General features: G+C 50.1%; 6 protein-coding genes across 6 annotated transcripts; 3 read left to right on the top strand and 3 right to left on the bottom strand.

The window, feature by feature from the left end:
* Window positions 1-178: 178 nt before the first annotated feature.
* On the bottom strand, window positions 179-1,897 carry AUEXF2481DRAFT_81546 (uncharacterized protein). The gene is made up of 2 exons (XM_013486419.1): window positions 1,646-1,897; window positions 179-1,578 (listed from the first exon to the last, which is right to left on the bottom strand). The coding sequence occupies exons 1-2, from the start codon at window positions 1,848-1,850 to the stop codon at window positions 419-421; spliced, it is 1,365 nt and encodes a 454-aa protein (XP_013341873.1). The 5' UTR covers window positions 1,851-1,897; the 3' UTR covers window positions 179-418.
* Window positions 1,898-2,663: 766 nt separating this feature from the next.
* On the bottom strand, window positions 2,664-4,615 carry AUEXF2481DRAFT_31361 (glycoside hydrolase family 49 protein; the record flags this gene model as incomplete). The annotated part of the gene is made up of 3 exons (XM_013486312.1): window positions 2,664-3,249; window positions 3,308-3,656; window positions 3,718-4,615. 3 exons carry the CDS (start codon window positions 4,613-4,615, stop codon window positions 2,664-2,666), a joined length of 1,833 nt encoding a protein of 610 aa, XP_013341766.1.
* A 1,476-nt stretch (window positions 4,616-6,091) lies between these two features.
* On the top strand, window positions 6,092-6,938 carry AUEXF2481DRAFT_42066 (glycoside hydrolase family 13 protein). Its single transcript, XM_013486360.1, has 2 exons — window positions 6,092-6,569; window positions 6,616-6,938. The coding sequence occupies exons 1-2, from the start codon at window positions 6,201-6,203 to the stop codon at window positions 6,814-6,816; spliced, it is 570 nt and encodes a 189-aa protein (XP_013341814.1). The 5' UTR covers window positions 6,092-6,200; the 3' UTR covers window positions 6,817-6,938.
* AUEXF2481DRAFT_42064 (glycosyltransferase family 5 protein) lies at window positions 6,713-13,789 on the top strand. The gene is made up of 2 exons (XM_013486359.1): window positions 6,713-6,768; window positions 6,946-13,789. Exon 2 carries the CDS (start codon window positions 6,949-6,951, stop codon window positions 13,489-13,491), a length of 6,543 nt encoding a protein of 2,180 aa, XP_013341813.1. The 5' UTR covers window positions 6,713-6,768; window positions 6,946-6,948; the 3' UTR covers window positions 13,492-13,789.
* AUEXF2481DRAFT_337946 (uncharacterized protein) lies at window positions 13,574-14,074 on the top strand. The gene has a single exon (XM_013486453.1). The coding sequence runs from the start codon at window positions 13,657-13,659 to the stop codon at window positions 13,951-13,953; it is 297 nt and encodes a 98-aa protein (XP_013341907.1). The 5' UTR covers window positions 13,574-13,656; the 3' UTR covers window positions 13,954-14,074.
* Window positions 14,075-14,195: 121 nt separating this feature from the next.
* AUEXF2481DRAFT_47624 (uncharacterized protein) lies at window positions 14,196-18,161 on the bottom strand (the record flags this gene model as incomplete). The annotated part of the gene is made up of 1 exon (XM_013486387.1): window positions 14,196-18,161. The coding sequence occupies one exon, from the start codon at window positions 18,159-18,161 to the stop codon at window positions 14,196-14,198; it is 3,966 nt and encodes a 1,321-aa protein (XP_013341841.1).
* Window positions 18,162-18,371: the final 210 nt, after the last annotated feature.

Below are 18,371 nucleotides of genomic sequence, written 5' to 3'. Positions count from 1 at the left end.
TGTTGTCGTAGTGCAACGTCATGTCTGCTTGATCGGTAACGGATATACGAGCGCGGCATTCGCGGATTCCGAATGCGAAACAAGAAGTCGCGCTCCATGTCGCGTCGCCAAACGCGACAGCCAAACGTCGTCATCTGCAACGATCAATAGCCAACACGAGGCCTTGATAACTCTCTTTATTCTACATCCGGGGATAAGGTGAATTGCAGATATGGCGTGTATGTGTACACCGGACAACATTTGGTGCAGGCGATGTTCGTTCAAGAAGCGTTTACTTGTCGTTTGGATCCTTTCACAATCACCAGATCTTCGTATTCCAAGATTGTTTTGACTGAAGAAAACATGGCTCATCGTATTACGAAGATGTTAAGGTCTAATACGAAGCGACAAAGCTTTTATGCTACATACACAACGGGCTTCAATGGATCAACTTGAACTGTTTCGCGTACCAAGCAGATCCGCCAACGAAAGCAGTTACACCAGTCATCACAAGCAGCGAACCATAGCCAGTCCCGAAGGCAAAGGGCGCCTTTGACTTCCAGCTGTCTGATTTGACAAGAGCTTCACTCAAAGGTCCTGAGACCACAGCACCGATTCCCTTGCCGCAGCTGAATAGTGAGATGATCATTCCAGTCTCTGCTCCTGGATAGCCATTTTCGCGTACTGTCTTTGCCACGCCGGACCAGGTTGTCGAGTATCCTCCTGCATAGACACCGTAAAGGAAGGCGAAGATGAACAGCATCGGCTTGATCGTGGCGAAGGTCCAGAAAACAAACACGGCGACGACGCTGCCAATACTACAGACGAGAATGCCTGTCGTGACATGGCATCTGTCACCTAGGTATCCGATGAACATAGCTCCAACGATCTGAGCGCCGTTGATGAGAGCAATTGCCAGTGTGCCATCCACAGCAGTGAAGCCAACTGACTGAGCAAAAGACGACAAGTAGACACTTGGCAAGAAGAAGCCTAGTCCCTGAACAATACTGGCACACTGCAAGATCCAGAAAGTTCGGCTCTTCAAGTATCCCATCTCAACTCGCTGTGGTCCGACGTTGGTGTGGTGTCGTACAGGAAGTCTTGGCTTCATGAAGAAGAGTGCTGGCGTGGTGAGCACGACGGCAACAATCGCCCATACTCTCAATGCAGTACGGAAGCCATACGTCCTCAGGACCCAGTCAAGAGCAAAGGGTATCACGACACCTCCAGCGCCGCAAGCTGCGCAGATGCATCCGAAAGCGAAGTTACGTCTTTGCACAAACCATTCGTCCAAGTATATGAAGAGAGGGTAATAGTGCATGGAGGCTCCGATGGCATACATGACACCTTGTGTTGCGATGAGCTGGCTGACCGAGTTTGCGAAAGATGCACCGATGAGTGAGGCGATCATCACGACAAAGCCGACAAAGACACTTGGTCTACGCCATCTTGGATTCATCTTGTTGAGGACGAACCAGAAAGGAGCCGAAACATACAGCAGACCTGTTGCAGTGGTTCCGATGGCTGCGACGCTAGATTCATTGCCCTCAAAATGCTGTGCATAGTAGGCCTGGAAAACACCAAAGCTGAAAGGGAAGCCTAAGATCGTTAGCAAAGTGTCCATTGGAAGCGGAGCTTCGTAATTTGGTCCATCGCCACGACACACCCCAAGAGACGGCTTCGAAAATAACGCATGAGATCAAAAACAGCCATGCGTCTTTTCCACCATCAGCCGGAGGAAGCGAGAAAACCTCGCCGTCTTCGGCTCTACCGAAAATGTTTGAGACTTCCAGATCCTGAGATTGATCATCCTCTGTTCGCTCCACCACAGTCGAAAGCTCGATATCTCCAGCCCTTTGATCGACACCCATATTGGACGATACTTGTAACAAAAGGTCAATGGGAAGAAAGAGGCGGCCAAAAAGGCGGGAGTTGTAGAAGTTGTTTTATCCAACCCCCGCCCACCAAAATTATAGAGTTTGCCGCCCCGCGCTCACGCCCTTTCCTCGACGATATCGCGCTTTGCCGTTCGGAAAACTGTTTGTTTTTTCGGCGAATGGGAAAGCTGAGTCACCTCTTGTCTTCTTGTACTTGTTACTTCGCTGTGACGAATTACCATGTGCCAGCGAACAACATGTACCGATATTGGGCCATCAACTCATTGTCTGGAATATGCAATCATTAATGGGCAGACAGCCTATTGGACGGTGGCATCACTTTTGTCAGCGTTGGAGAGTAGGTGGGTGTGTACACAAGAGGAGCACAGTGTTGAGAAGCAAACTTTCACCAAATTTTCATGCTGCTTACCACTGTTTATCTGCAGCCCCCTCCTTGCAATAATCGACCAAGGATTGCTGAGATGGGAGAGGATGCACTGCGTTGCCCTTCTGACAAATCGTCAAGACGATGAACTCAAAGCAGAAGGAATGTCCTGGCGATGTTCTGCCGGGGAAGGCTGCACGGTCGAGGTACTCGAGTAGATGTGATGCGAGCGAAGGCTTGATTGTGTTCCTCACTTTGCCTGGATCATTGTCCGAGTCAGAAGCTTAAGAAACTACTAAAAGATGCATCGGCGTATTATATTCTTTTTCACCTAAATATTGACTGAGCAGAGCTACAGATATATACATGAGCAAGATCTCTCTCAGTCTAGCGCTGCCATCTCAGGAAAGCCAGGTTTGTTGTTAAGTTATGGTTACATCGAAGGCAGCATTCCAGTATAGATTACCGGTCGTGCTTGCCGTATCGAGAGTGACCTTTTCATCTCCAACAACAAAGTTCTCGATAACAAACCCTTCGACGGTAACATTATTGCCGCTTGCGTCAGTCATAGCGGGCATGAAGCTCTCAGAAATACCAATGTCCTCGAATCCATTGCAGCTTCCGAACTCTTCAATCCAGACATTGGAGATGGTAATATTGCTCAAGTTTTCGAGAGCATAGATACGCATCAATGGTCCAGAAATACCTTCAGCTCGAATGTTGGATAAAACAATATCGCTAGCTGTGGAATAGGTGTCGGCCGTGCTGCTGTTTCCTGCAGTTGTGGAAGTGGTAGAAGGGTCGTACAAGTTGTTGCTGCCAATGAGGCCTGGATTTGAACCATTGCTGTTCCACCGACTGTGGATAATATTGATATCGTTGACTCTGATATTGCTGATGTTTCGAGATGCCCAGCCGAATTGGATGATCGGAGCCGTCGAGCCTTTCTGTACTATGACGTTTGATATGGTGACGTCAGAATGATAAACCTTTATCGTGTCGTCGTTTCTGTCACAACATAGTCAGAATACATCCGTGAGGTTGGCCTTCATGATGCGATACTTACGTGTGGTAGAAGATGTTCTGAAAAACACTGCCGGGATATGCCTGCATACCGTCCGTTTGTCCGAAAAAGCCGCCTACTTGTTTGTAGTCGGTGACAAGACAAGCTGGCAGACCGCCATACCAATCCATGCTATTGAAGGGCGGACTGTTTACTGTCGGCCCATTGACTATCCACGTCGTTTGCTGTCCGCCAGGAATGGTACCCTTCCACATACGCAATGGTGAAGAATCCACATTGTGGTTTTGGAATCCGTAGGTGGGATCTGCTTGATAAACGTATTGTTCACCAGACAAGACACCATGTCCAGTGGCTCGGATCAGAGATGAGCTGGTGTGATATTCTACGGCGCCTATGAAAGAGTCAGTATATCTAGCTCAATTTCGCAGCCCACGCTTGCGGTTCAATTTCACCTTTGACATAGGCTCCTGGAGCAAAATAGAGCCAGCTGACTGTTGCACTGAGGTTAAGATAATCAGTGGCAGTAGCATAATATACGCCGGGACCAAAAATGACAGTAGTGGCATTGGTTGTATTCAAGCCAGATATGCGACCTTCAGATACAACTAGAGAGGTGGCTGAGGTTTGATCGGGTATCAGAGACTCGTCCTCGAAAGGACTGGCGAAGATAAGAAGAGTGTCCAAGGGCTCCACAGAGATCAACGGCATGGAGTCGTCAAATTTTTCGACATAGTAAGGTCCTTCCGCGGTGGTATCTTGGACGTATGAACAAGTAGGGTCGCTGCACCCATCGTGGAATTCATACAGATTGTCGTTGAATTCAACCGAGAACTTGCTGCCCTGCTCGTCGAAGGGTACTTGGATGAAGAGATCACCGGCCGTAACAGAGGTGGTAAAGTTGTGATTGGTCGGTCTGATGACAAAGCTATCAGATACAATGCTGAAGCCATCGAGGCGGTGCACCTTTACCCAGACATCCGCCGAGTAGAGGAACGAACTCCAAGACATTGTCATGCCGATGGTCTCCTCAATAGTGATTCCATCGCTTGCTGAAGTTGTTGAGGTCAGGTCATCGGGTATCAAAATGTTGCCCTGACCGTTGCGTGGGATAGTTTGATAAACAAAAGAGTCGTAATAGGTCTGGTCCACTGAGTTGGTAACTTGGACAGAATACAAGTGGCTCTGGCGTACAGCTTCCGGCTGAACAGGTGATTCTGTGTTGATAACGCCGGAGTCGTGCCACCAAGTCTGGAGTTTAGAATCGTTGACGGTGTTGTTGCTATTGGACGTAGCGTGTGAGAATTCTGCAATGCCAGCAAGCAGGCTCGCGATAATCAAGCGTCTCCACATCTTTTCTATCGCAGGCTAAGCCGGACTACAAGCGGTGCGGACCGATGCTTCCCTTCCGCGAGCGCGTACGAGAAGTCGTATAGAAGATGGAAGAGTTGAGTGTGAGACGGAGGGATGTTGAGGTTGATAATACATGCGCGCAGATGAGATCAGCCATGCTACGAGCCCACGTAACCAGCGTAATTGCTTCTTTTCCTTGGAAATGCACTTCTACGGCTGCGTCGACGTCGTGCGCGAATCATCAAACGGTGGTGATGGTGGCCATGGGAGATGACGACCTGATACTGATCTAGCCTCTGCTTGCCGACTCTGGACGAAATCTGTAAGACTTGCCTCGATAAAAACTTGACGTTAATGTTTTTCCCGTATACATGTCTCATTTGAGAGTCGATCCTAATCAACTCGAGGTCGCGACGGTATGCTGTAGAACCAACGGTTGCAGTGAAAATGGTCGGCAGTGAAATTGACAACGGGCAGAGTTGGCGTGGAAAGCTTAAGCGAGGTTAAAACGCCTCTTCTGGTATTACCGCCAACATCTTCCATAATGCATATAGAGCTACTGATAAAGTTCTTGCGAGAGGGGCTTGACTCGAGTAATCGCACTCTATTTGGAGAGTTCATCAGGGTAGAAGAGTGGGCGATGCGCGTGAGGGATGCTTCGACTCGACAAATGCGCAACAAACACGCCAAGAGAAAGGAGCTGTCTTGCACTTCCACCCCACGCGCTGACGAGAGGCGACCCTTTTCTCTCTCCCTACAATATCTAGATTAATCTACACGAGGGAGCTAACGTGTCGTTTGGGTCGACACGATATGATACGAGTAATGGAGTATTGCCGACTGCTGCCGTAACGCTAGCTATCCAATGATAGTCAAGCCGCCGTAGACGTTGGAACGTCTCCACGCGAGTCCGTGTGGACTTATCGCCGCCATCAGTTCATGCCGTATGGCAGACACGAAAACGCAGATTCTGTCGTGCAAACACTACAGTCTAAACGAGATGTCGTCTCGAGACTTATGTTGCCGTTTGATCTTGTCCTCTTCGAGCATGCCGCTTACGCTGATCGCAAATCCCGGCCAGCAAGTATTACCTTAATGGCAATCTCGTAGGCGAGTGTCGACAAGAAGACTGGCTCAGAGCTCTCGCATCAATCATTTGTGAACACGGATCGTATTGATGGTTGCAGAAGCTTAAACTTCCCTTGTCGCCTCTTTTGGTAATCGTTTAAGGTATCCATAGCAAAAGGTTCGGATCTTGAGCGCGGAACAGATGTCCGGCAACACTGGACCATGCGATTACCAATGTGTCGGCACACGTTCGCCTGAGCTTGCAGAACATGGTGTGATGCCGATGAAGAGGCCAGTATGCTAGAGAAGCTCAACAGATTCTCAAGGCAATAGCGTCTGTCGAGAAAATGCTCGAACCTTGTTCGAGTATTTCGACCATAAGAAGAGAGATTTGGCGGTATATATGTGGCAAGATGCTCACATCTGACATGATCTAGCATCTTGTGGCACTCGTGGCCAGAATCTTCTATTGGCATTTTCCCACGTTTTGCGATATCCAGGCTCGATGCCGCTCAACATGGCTTCTTTTCTGGTCAAATCAGCCACGCTCCTGTCGTTATCTTTTACACTCTACTTCTCTCGAACACAAGCTCTTAGCTGGTCTGCTGATCATGCCCTATGGAATCTCAATCAGAATGAGACTGCAACTGGACCCCTTGAATACTGGGGCGAGTGGCCAGCTCACCCGAGAACCCCATCGCCTGCCAATTGGCGAGTGCCCTTTTACATGCTGACGCTGGATCGTTACGTGGACGGGCAGCCTTCAAACAACGACGCTAATGGTACTGTCTTCGAGAATGATTGGACCACGAACCAATTTCGCTTCGGCGGAGACGCCAAAGGCTTGATGAATAATCTGGACTGGATTCAGGACCTCGGCATCAAGGTGAATAGTGTCTCTTCATGGAGAGTTTTCCTTGCTGACTTTATAGGCCATATATTTTTCAGGCTCCCCGTTCATCAATCAGCCTTGGGCCAGCGACGGCTTTGGCCCATTGGACTTTACATTGCTCGACGCACACCACGGCACGATCATCGAATGGCGCGAACTGATAGAAGAGTTACATAGTCGTGGCATGTATGCTGTACGTAAGCCCGAGGTCCAAATGCAGTGCGCCAGCTTGCGTGTTTGATTGCCACGATGAAACTGGGCACAGAACACCGTTCCTTTCGTTTCGAGCCAAACCCACGAACTAGCTAGCCGAACAAGTGCTATATCCCGATCTCTGATGTACCCTTACTAATTGTACCTTCACCTCTAGATCATGGAAAACACAATCGGCACCATGGGCGACCTTCTGAGCTTCGAGGGCTTCGAGAACCAAACGACTCCATTCAACGCTCATGAGTACGACACACTCTGGAAAAGCAGCCGCAGATATCATGACTTCGAGGTTGATAACGACATTCTCGAAGATTGTCAATACCCCGTCTTTTATAATGATGACGGATATCCCGTGAACTCGTCCATCATGGCCACCTTCGACAACAAGTGTCGAAAATCCGACTTCGATCAGTATGGAGATATGAAGGGTGTAGGCTATGTCCCTCCATACCAAAGTCAGCTGTCCAAATTTGCCAGTGTTCAGGACCGCCTCAGACTGTGGAAACACGACGTCTTGGAAAAAGTCATGCACTTCAGTTGTATGCAAATTGCGTCTCTTGACATCGACGGTTTCAGAGTTGACAAGGCCCTGCAAACGCCAATTGAGGCGTTAGCTGAGTGGGCAGATTACCAGCGCGAGTGCGCTCGTCGTTACGGAAAAGAGAATTTCCTGATCACCGGCGAGGTTGTTGGTGAACTCAAATACTCCTCTGTCTTTTTCGGTAGAGGCAAGTCTCCTGACACCTACTTCGACAATCAGACTGAAGCACAACTTGCGACTGGAAGCACCGAAGGCTATATTCGCGAGTTCGGCAACAATGCACTGGACGGCAGTAACTTCCATTATCCCACATATGGTGCGCTGACTCGCTTCTTGGGACTCGACGGCGACATTGGCTTCGAAGGCGTCGACTTCGCGCAGCATTGGAACGCGTATCTGCTTACTGACGATTTTGTCAATGTGAACACTGGCCTGTTTGATCCACGGCACATGTTTGGCACGACCAACCAAGACGTCTTCCGTTGGCCAGCACTGATCAATGGCACCCAAAGGCAGGTCCTTGGGTTCTTCATCACATTCTTGGAAATGCCCGGCATCCCTGAGCTTATCTGGGGCGACGAAGTCGAATACAAGGTGCTGGAAAACTTGGCTGCCGATTATATGTTTGGCCGTCAACCCATGGCGTCAACCAGGGCCTGGCAGATGCATGGCTGTTACAAAGTCGGCGCTGCTGGCAATGGTTACTATGATATGCCATTTGGTGATTCACTTACTGCTTGCGAGGACGATACAGTCAGCCTTGACCAGAGAAACGCTGCCCACCCTCTGCGGAATTTGATTAAGCGCATGTTTCAGTTGAGAATCCACTACCCAGTCCTCAACGATGGCTTTACCCTCACCACGCTCTTCTTCGAAACGAGAGACATATTCCTTCCCCACAGCGGACAACTCCCAACGCCTCTTGGCATCTGGTCGGTCTACCGTGGCCGTACCCCAGATGTGCAAGACTTCGCTGGCGAAGGCATGGGGAACCAGGGCATTTGGCTCCTCTTCTCGAACCAGAATGAGACCACTTACTACTCATATGACTGCCGCAACTCATCTGGCTCTCTCGTTGCGCCATTTCCCGAAGGAACCACTGTCAAGAACTTGTTCTATCCATACCAAGAGTACACGCTGAACTCATCCACGACGAAACTAGGCATCGAGGGCTCAGACGAAGTCAACGGCTGCTTACCTGGCATTGAGCTCGAACCTTGGGGGTTCCGTGCCTTCGTTCCGATCGACAAATTCGTTGCAGCTGCACCAGTCATTACTGGTGCTGTACCTCGTCACGATTCAAGAATTGAAACTACCGTAGACCTGAACGATACGATCTCAATTCCTGTTACACTGCTCTTCAGCCGAGCGATGGATTGTGACTCAATTCTCCAGGCCATCACCCTTGAGTCGAACACTATGACGGATATTACCCCAGCTTTCGAGCCCTTGAGCGTCGTCTGCCGCAACATCTCGGCGGAAGGCTCCCAGCGCTTTGTTGGAGAGGCCTTATCCATGTTCGAGTGGTCAGCTATGCTGATGAATGTCAGCCATGGCGTGCACACGTATACCGTTGCTAACGCAACGAGCACCGACAGAACGTTATTCACAAACGCTAAAGATCGCTTCATGCTCCGAGTGGGCACAAAGGAGAACCCGGTTGTTTTCCCTGGCAATGCTAATTACACTACTGGCCTCCTTCGTCGCGAGTCCACTACTGGCCAGCTAGTTCTGATACCAAAAGCCGCTGGAGCTACACTGTGGCGCTTCTCTACCAACTACGGCTCCAGCTGGTCAAATTGGACTTCCTATACTGGTGACGAAGTAGAGATCGAGGAACAAGCGTGGTCCGGGACCGATGCTCAACGATGGAGTGGTGTGCATGTCGTGACGCAGTACTACTCGAACTTGATTGGGTCTACAGACCATATTCAGCACTCTGATCTCGACTCCGAAGTACCCAAGCGCTGGCCTCATGTCCACGTACAGGGCCCATGGAACCAATATGGTTATGATGGTGGCTTGGACGATCAAATGCACCAAGACTTAGAAGGCGTTTGGAACTTTGATCTGTCTTCGGAGTGGCCCACGTCGGTGATCCTCAACGTCTGGGGCATGAATCCTGACGGAGCTCCCGACAAATCAGCTGCATTCGGAGACGTGGATGGAGATATGGTCGTCGATTTTGTTCCGCCTGACAGTCTGTCCTTCAATCAGATCAACATCACCGCACCACACTGGCCTCACACTGCATATGCGGTGTCAATAAACGATGGCTCACTACGCTATACCATCTCTCCCATCGGGTCTGCGCAGAGACAGCTTACGTTGTATATCATCCTGGCTTGCTTTCCGCTAATCACTGCCTGCTTAGCCGTTGCAGTGTATCACGGCTCATTCTACCGCCTGAAGTACAACTCTATTGGCCTCACGAAGCGAAGTTATCCTTTCAGTCAGTTTCAAAAGAAGACGAGTATCACAGATATACCACATTTCACCTTTGATAAAGTCTCAGAGAAACGAAGTGTTTCTGGTGCAACTGAAATCAACCAGGATGTCGTTACGAGCGAGGCTCCAAGGACGATCCTAATTGCCACTATGGAGTACAATATCGCTGATGAGTGGAACATCTCGATCAAGATTGGAGGCCTCGGTGTGATGGCATCATTGATGGGAAAGCACTTGGACAAGCATAACCTCATCTGGGTTGTACCGTGTGTTGGAGATGTTGTCTATCCGATTGACCGCGTGGTCGAGCCCATTCAGATCACTATCATGGGTAAGCCCTATCTGATTGACTGTCAAGTCCACGTTGTTGGCAGAATCACTTATGTACTGCTCGATGCACCACTCTTCCGACAACAAACCAAAAAGGAGCCGTATCCGGCTAGAATGGACGACCTCGACAGTGCGATTTACTACTCCGCTTGGAACTCTTGCATCGCCGAAGTCATGAGAAGGTATCCCGAGATCAATATTTACCACATCAACGACTACCACGGAGCAGTGGCCCCGCTCCACCTGCTTCCTAGAGTCATCCCCGTTTGTTTGTCACTCCATAACGCTGAGTTCCAAGGGCTATGGTCGCTCAGTACGCCTCAGAAAATGCAGGAGATGAGTGATGTCTTCAATCTGGATAAGGCTACGATACGAAAATACGTCCAGTGGGGTGATAACTTCAACTTGTTGCATGCCGGGGCTAGCTATCTCCGTGTGCACCAGAAAGGCTTTGGAGCAGTTGGAGTATCGAAGAAATATGGTGCTCGCTCGTTCGCAAGATACCCAATTTTCTGGTCAATTTCTGTGGGCATCCTTCCGAACCCGGACCCAGCTGATACAGAGCAATTTGATAAGTGTCTCCCAAATCCCAATGTCATCATCGACCAGGAGTTTGAAAGTTCGCGTGGAGCGAAACGAAGGCAAGCACAGGAGTGGGCCAACTTGACCGTTGACGAATCGGCCGAACTCTTCGTCTTTGTCGGTCGTTGGTCGATGCAGAAAGGAATTGATTTGATCGCAGATGTATTCTCATCTGTGCTCGAAAAGAATCCAAAGGCACAACTGATCTGTGTGGGTCCTGTGATCGACCTCTATGGAAAGTTTGCTGCTCTCAAGCTCGACTTCCTGATGAAGAAATATCCTGGAAGAGTCTATTCGAAGCCCATGTTTGTGTATATCCCACCATTCGTCCACGCTGGTGCAGAGTTCGCTCTGATACCTTCGCGTGATGAGCCATTTGGCTTGGTCTCCGTCGAATTCGGTCGCAAGGGAGCTCTCGGCATCGGAGCTAGGGTAGGCGGCCTCGGACAGATGCCTGGATGGTGGTTCTCTGTTGAGAGCTCTTCGACCAAACACCTGACATCGCAATTTAAGAAGTGCATAAACGGTGCTTTGGCTTCAGATCAGCAAACACGTGCGCTGATGCGAGCTAGGTCGAAGCAACAGAGGTTTCCAGTCGCCCAATGGGTAGAAGATCTCGAGGCTTTGCAGTTGAAGGCAATCAAACTCAACAAGAAGGTCCAAAACGGCACGACATCAACTTTCAGTACACCAACCAGTTCGCCGCCTCGTTCACGGATCCAGTCACGCGTGACTTCTCCAACAGCCTCAAGAAGTTCTTCTCCCGCTCCGCCGATATCGCAGCCTCAATTCAGACGCCGACTTTCATCGCTGCTGTATCCCGCCCACCCATCGTCGGAGCAGTTCATGCAATTCAGACGTAGGATGTCCTCGCTCTTTCCAGTATCGCGAAGATCGCCGTTCGAGCAAAATGGCGACGGCATCGTGGCTGAAAGCGACGAAATAAGGGATGAGGTCGGCGTATTACCACCATCTTCGCCTATGTGTCGACCTAGCACAGCTGGAAGCTTGAACGGAGCTATCTTCAGCCCCGCCTTTGGCTTTTCAGAGGAACCTAGTCTGCCGGGCGAGATTACGAGACCTACACTTGCCCATTACAGACGTTCTTCGACGCTTAGTGTCGACGAAGTCGTGGGCGAGAAGACCGATTATCGTTTACAACAAGTCGACAAGGACTTCACCGACAGTCAGATGGACTACTATCGCATATACGAGACTATGCTTGGCTCCTTGAACGCTAAGAATTCTGAAGGCAAGCTCTGCATTGAAACGTTCTTGCAATCAGCCCAGAAGAACTGGTACCAGCGGTTTGGTGAGGCCAAGCTTGGCCGATCTATGATCTCTGCACCCGATGTGGGCGGCAAGAAGAAGAGTGTCTCGGTGACGATCCGTGAAGCTTCGATCAGTGAGAGCGATCGCACAAACAGTATTGGCTCTCAACCTAGTGTCGAGCAATTCTTCACTGGTAACTATAAGGCTCCCACCGGTCTCAAGCTACTGTTGATGTCGAAAATTCCTTTTTTGGCTCCTGACTGGCCGTTGTACGCTTACCTGTTGGCTTTCGGCCAGATTGTCGCCGTCAACAGCCATCAAGTGACCATTTTGACGGGTGCGCAAGGCGAGAACGCTTCCAAGCTCTACGTCGTCGCCTCAATCTATCTGGCTGCATCACTTTTCTGGTGGGCAATGGTTCGCAGACTCGCATCCAAGTACGCACTCGCCCTACCTTTCTTCTTCTATGGACTGGCATTCTTCTTCGTCGGCCTGGCTCCCTTTGGAGCTACCCTGGATAGCCGTGGGTGGATTCAAAACGTCGGAGCTGGACTTTACTCATTTGCTTCTGCCTCTGGATCTCTGTACTTCGCGCTGAACTTTGCGAGTGAGGGTGGTGTACCGATCCAGACTATGATCTTCAGAGCCACTGTCGTTCAGGGCGTACAACAACTTTGGGTAGCTGCGCTCTGGGCTTGGGGAACTCTTATGGCTGCTAACCATACTTCGCAATATACTGACACGATCATGAACTCAAAGGTCATCCTGGCTATCATGCTACCAATCGCTCTTTTATTTGTCGTCATTGGCATAGTTCTTCTGATCGGTCTACCTGAGTATTATGGGAATCAGCCTGGCACAGTACCAAATTTCTACAGCAGTCTCTTGAAGCGCAAGATCGTCCTCTGGTTCTTCGTCGCCGTAATCTTCCAGAACTATTGGCTCTCGGCTCCAACAGGACGTAATTGGCAATACCTATTCAACAGCACACAAGCTCCAGTCTGGGCTATTGTTCTTCTCCTGCTTCTTTTCTTTATCGTCATTTGGTGCGCTGCTCTCTATGCTCTGTCTCGTTTCAGTGAGCATCACTCTTGGTTTTTGCCCATCTTCGGTGCCGGTCTTGGCGCACCCCGCTGGTGCCAGATGCTCTGGAGCACTTCTGGCATGGGTCTTTACTTGCCCTGGGGCTCGACAGTCGGGAGTGCGATCGCCGGAAGATGTCTTTGGCTATGGCTGGGTACTCTAGATGCCCTGAGTGGTGTCGGTATTGGCACGATGCTTTTGCAGACACTCACCAGACATCATGTCGCGGTCACTTTGACAGCCGCTCAAGTGCTCGGTTCGATCGCCACTATCGCAGCTCGCGCTTCTGCACCTGACGCTACTGGCCCTGGCGCTGTGTTCCCAAATCTGGTTGTCAGCTTGACTGGTCTTGGTGCTTGGGAGTTTTGGGTGTCGCTTCTGTTCCAAATGGTATTGCCGATTGGCTTCCTTATGTTCTTCCGCAACGAACAATTGTTCAAGCCTTGATGGCATGTTGCATCCTTGTTTCATTTGTCGTCAGATATAACGTTTGTTAACGCATGGTGTAATGCACGAGTAATGTAGATAGAGTAGACTTAGGTATAGACTAATTGACCGACATAATGTATGATCAATCTACGCATTGCGCCTTACCACCCCCAATTTTGAGCAATGTTCTGCAAATTGGCGTTGTTTACATCGTTCGCATCGCTCTTTCTCTTCCGAGCCATTACAAGGCGCTCAAAACTTAGACGATCCTGCTACGAGAGGAGCACTTGCCATAACCAATCGCGACTCGACTCACTCCGATTCACGTATCAGCTCGCTTTGACAGAAACAAAATTCAATAACGATGTCAACTACAAAGAGCCACCACTTTCCCTCTATGTGCACGAGTTTGATTACCATGATACTCTGTCATCACTCACATGCAACGTGATGAGGGCTATCCAGACGAACCACCACTGAATGTAGATTTTCACTGACGCTCCCACAATGGAGGTTGCGACCCTATATGCCGCTTACAAACCCCAGCGATAGCAAGCACCAAATGAACCCCTGCAAGCGCAATCCCAGCGTGATGATATCCTCACGCATCATTCTTGTGGACACGCAATACGCCCATCATCACACGAGCTATGACGAGGAAGACATTGTCAAGAGATGGAAACAAAATGCACAAACTTTTGAGAAATATCTCGGGTATTCATCTAATCCGTCGCCACTGTCTGATGCATCACCGACTCGCGGTAGTCCAGACTTCTCTCCAACAGCTCTTCATGAGAACCGCTGTCGACACATCTTCCTGCCTCAATCAAGAAGATCACATTTGCCTTTTTGATTGTGTGCAGACGATGCGCGATAGCAATTACCGTAATGCCTTTAGCCTTCGTCTTGTCCAAGCCCTCCTGCAACAGCCTCTCGCTCTCAGCGTCTAGAGCACTTGTACTCTCATCGAGAATGAGAAGCTTCGGGTTTCTGACCAAAGCGCGGGCGATGGACAACCGTTGCTTTTGACCGCCGGAGAATTGACTGCCGTTGGGTCCGCAGAGAGTGTCGTAGCCCTCTGGTAGGGCCGCAATGACCTCGTGTACGTTGGCGAGCTTGCAAGCCTCAATGATCTCTTCCTTGCTGACGGTGTGACCAGGACGGGCACCCAGGCCGATGTTGAACTCTACGCTTCCTTCGAACAACACGCTCTCTTGAGGCACCAGAGCAATACTGTCGCGGAAGGAAGTGTCGCGAGTCTTTGTCACATCGAGACCATCGATAAGCACCGAGCCTGACTGAGGTACGTAAAGACGCTCAACCAGAGAGACGACAGTCGACTTGCCAGCACCACTTGGGCCAACGAGAGCAGCGAACTGACCAGGCTTGATGTGGATATTGAGTCCATTCATGACCTTAATATCCGGTCGTGCCGGGTAACAGAAGTGAACATCTCGCATCTCAACGCTGGAAGCCTTGTTGTTTGTCAGATGCGAGGTCTTCGTCTCAGCCATAGCTTCGACATTGTTGTCCTCCAACGACATGTCAATAGGACGAACATTGCCGGCCATCTTGTCCTTGCCGATCTGGATCAAGCTCAAGATTCTAGCCATCGCGTTGCGTGCAGCAGAGATCTCAGGCGCCAGAGCGAACATTTGTGACCACAGTAGCGCTCCAACAAGGAGCGAGAAGACGACAATCAGGAACTGTGTTTGAGTGTAGTTGCCGTTCAAGATCTGCTTGGAGCCCCACCAGTAGGCAAGTGCATTGACACAATTACCAAGGAAGTAGGTGATAGCCTGGCAAAGACTGGCCTGCAGGGTGACGCTGAGAGTGTCCTTACGAGGTCCCTTGAGAGATCGTCTGTACGTTCGCAGAATCTCTTCTTCGAGCGAGAAAGAAGCAATAGTCTTGATTGAGGTAATAGCTTCAACACCGATGTCGACTGACTTGGTGTAGGCAGTCTCGTGCTTTTCTTCAAACTTGCCCAAGATACGGAGCTCCATGAGACCGGCTCCGAGGAGTAGCGGTACAAGAGACAAGCACACCAAGGCGATTCTCCAGGCAATTATGTGAGTGAGGATGATGGCAGCGATGAGATTGACCGTGATAGAAAACAGAGTGCCGACGACAGAACCACTGAAGCCAGCCAAAGCGTTACCATCTCTGGTGATGTACGAGAGAAGCAGGGCAGGTGTACGACCCTCTGACTGATGCCATTGTAAATCTTGTTCGAACAACGATCTGAACGACAAGACTCTGACAGTGTATACGACCTTCTCCGAAACCCAACCGAAACCAGTCCAACTGACCAAGTTGGCAAAGAACTCGATGATGCCAAGGATGAAGAACATGAGACCGTAGAAATTACCACGATTGCGGATTCTGCTGGGACTGTGGCAAGGGTTCAGACTGCCGACAGTGTTACCGAAGATGACTGCTTCACCAGAGAACGCACCACCAACGCAGACAGAGCCGATGAAGGCTACGAGTATATAAAGTATGTGCGGTCTCAGTGCTGGCCCGTAACCTTTTGCCAGGTCCCAGAGGGTTTTGGGAGGTACAGGAAGCTCTTCGTCCTCTTCATCCTCTCCAGAATTTCTGACAGGGGTCTCAGTGGCCGACAACTCTGCCTTCTCGGCGTTCATCTCGTCTTCGTACATGCTCTTCTTCTCGATATCGCCAATTGAGGTGCGATCAGACACACTGATGCTATCGGTGCCAACGCCGGCATTCTTTGAGTCCGACATGTTTCCAAGAGTCTGCATCTTGACCATGTCGGCGTAGGTTCCACCAGCTACCATCAGCTCGGAATGAGTACCCTGCTCAAGAATGTGTCCTTTGTGCATGCAGATGATGTTGTCTGCAGCAGTAATAGTGGCCAAACGGTGAGCAATAGTGATGACAGTTCTTCCGCTGGTAATGCTATTGATTGCACGCTGAATGCGTTGCTCGCTCCTTGAGTCAAGAGAGGCAGTGGCTTCATCGAGAATTAGCACAGCAGGGTTTTTGACAAGAGCTCTCGCTAAAGCGATACGCTGCTTCTGACCACCACTGATGAGACGTCCGCTGGAGCCAACGACTGTACCATAGCCTTGTTGAAGAGCAACGATGAATTGATCTGCATCTGCAAGTGTCGCAGCTCTCTTGACCAAGACGGTGATTTCGACGACAGCTGGGCCGCGCTTCTCTGCCGCAGCCATGAGGTCGGTGCCTTCACGAATTTCTGCAGCAACGTCTGCAAGGTCAGAGCCGAGGAGGATGTCTCTGAAGTGTGCGTGGTCGGGATCGCTGGAGTTGATCAGACCGTGCGCAATATTCTCGAGAAGAGAGCGATCAAGAAGCGAGGGCTCCTGCTGGACTAAGCTCATGAAGCTTCTAAGGTCGCGAGCATTGAGCGTACGGACGTCCTGGCCGTCAAATGTGATCTGACCTTCGGTAGGATCGTACAGTCTGCTCACTAGGCCAGCGATAGTCGACTTGCCGCTACCAGAGAGGCCGACGAGTGCGGTATGCTTGTTGGCGGGAATCGAGAGACTGATCTTGTCGAGGACGGTGATTTCGGGTCTTGATGGGTATGTAAATGAGACATCCTTGAACTCGAAACCAACTCCAGATTCAGGAAGTGCAAGACCGGACTTGGTGTGTCCATCGATTAGAGGTTCACGGTCGATGTCTCCACGGAGCTTGTTGAATGAACCAACAGCTGCCGAGAAAAGATGGACAAAAGGTGCAACCTGACTGAGAAGCAGAGTAGCTTCAATCAGGATGAAGATGACGGTGAAAGTGGCACCCACAGTGGTGCCTCCAGCTTTACCCTCAACCGAGTCTGCGATACGCTTGCTTCCTTGCCAGAAAGCAAGACCGTTGGCAGCATATGCGACAAAGTACAGGACACCACTTTGGATACCGACAGCAGTAGCCTTTTTAATACCTTCGCGCTCAGATGATCTGAGGGCATCCGAGAACTTCTTTTCCAGGCGAGCGTTGGCACCAAAAGCTTGGACAACCATGATGTTATTCAGCGCCTCGGAAGCAATAGATGCGGCAGATGCAGCATAGTCAGAGACCATACCAGAGTACTTCTCGATGTAGTGACTTCCAACAATGGACATGATGAAGTAAGCCGGAATCAGAGAAAGCAATTCTGCAGCCAATTTCCAGTCCTTGATGAATGCTACGATATATGCTGTGACAAAGAAGGATAGACTGGAAAGACAGATGCCGACCTTTTCAGCGGTACCAGAGCGGATAGTCTGGATGTCTCCATGGAGTCTGGATGCGACCTCTCCTGGGGGTAGATTGTCGAAGAATGATGGCTCCTGTCTGAGCAAGTTTTGGAGATAGCTCTCACGAAGTCTCTGTGCTAGCCTAGCACCATTCAGAGTCCAGCATGTCAAATGCACGTAGATACAGACGAATTGAGCAATTGCCAGGTAGAAGATGATCAGAATAGTGCTGTTGATGCTTCCTTGGTCGCCATCTCCAGCATCTGTTGCTTGGTCGCAAGTCGCAGCGTTGAAGTCATCCAGAAGTTGACCGAACAGGATACCGATGATTGGAAATGGTACTCCAGCTGCTATTGAACTTATGATTCCGAGTAACAATGTGCCTATGTCGCGTGTTGTGGGATTTCCTGCAAGTAGCAGACGAGGATAGCCTCCAAGTTTCTGGATGAAGCCTGCCATGATGGACTTGATCTGTTCGACTTCTGGCAGTGCCGTTATGCGCTATGATGGAGTCGCTAGTATGTGACTTTGACCATCAAGTTCACCGACGAAGGGCAACTCAATGCCGTTGTGTCCCGAGTAGTGTCTTGCTGGAGATGAGCAGTCCGCGGGATCCTTCAAGGCAAAAAAGTGCGCCTGGACCTCAAAATATTCGATCTGATAAAAATG

Source organism: Aureobasidium subglaciale (genome assembly GCF_000721755.1).
Source record: "Aureobasidium subglaciale EXF-2481 unplaced genomic scaffold scaffold_17, whole genome shotgun sequence".
NCBI lineage: Eukaryota > Fungi > Ascomycota > Dothideomycetes > Dothideales > Saccotheciaceae > Aureobasidium > Aureobasidium subglaciale.
Note: the sequence above shows the minus strand (reverse complement) of the source record. Positions and strands in the feature narration are given on the sequence as shown.

Coding starts and splice junctions, on each gene's coding strand:
- AUEXF2481DRAFT_42066 (XM_013486360.1), top strand. CDS start 6,201: ATGGCTTCTTTTCTGGTCAAATCAGCCACGCTCCTGTCGTTATCTTTT. Junction 6,570..6,615: donor TTCAGGACCTCGGCATCAAG/GTGAATAGTGTC, acceptor CTGACTTTATAG/GCCATATATTTTTCAGGCTC.
- AUEXF2481DRAFT_337946 (XM_013486453.1), top strand. CDS start 13,657: ATGTTCTGCAAATTGGCGTTGTTTACATCGTTCGCATCGCTCTTTCTC.
- AUEXF2481DRAFT_42064 (XM_013486359.1), top strand. CDS start 6,949: ATGGAAAACACAATCGGCACCATGGGCGACCTTCTGAGCTTCGAGGGC.
- AUEXF2481DRAFT_81546 (XM_013486419.1), bottom strand. CDS start 1,850: ATGGGTGTCGATCAAAGGGCTGGAGATATCGAGCTTTCGACTGTGGTG. Junction 1,579..1,645: donor TTTCGAAGCCGTCTCTTGGG/GTGTGTCGTGGC, acceptor TAACGATCTTAG/GCTTCCCTTTCAGCTTTGGT.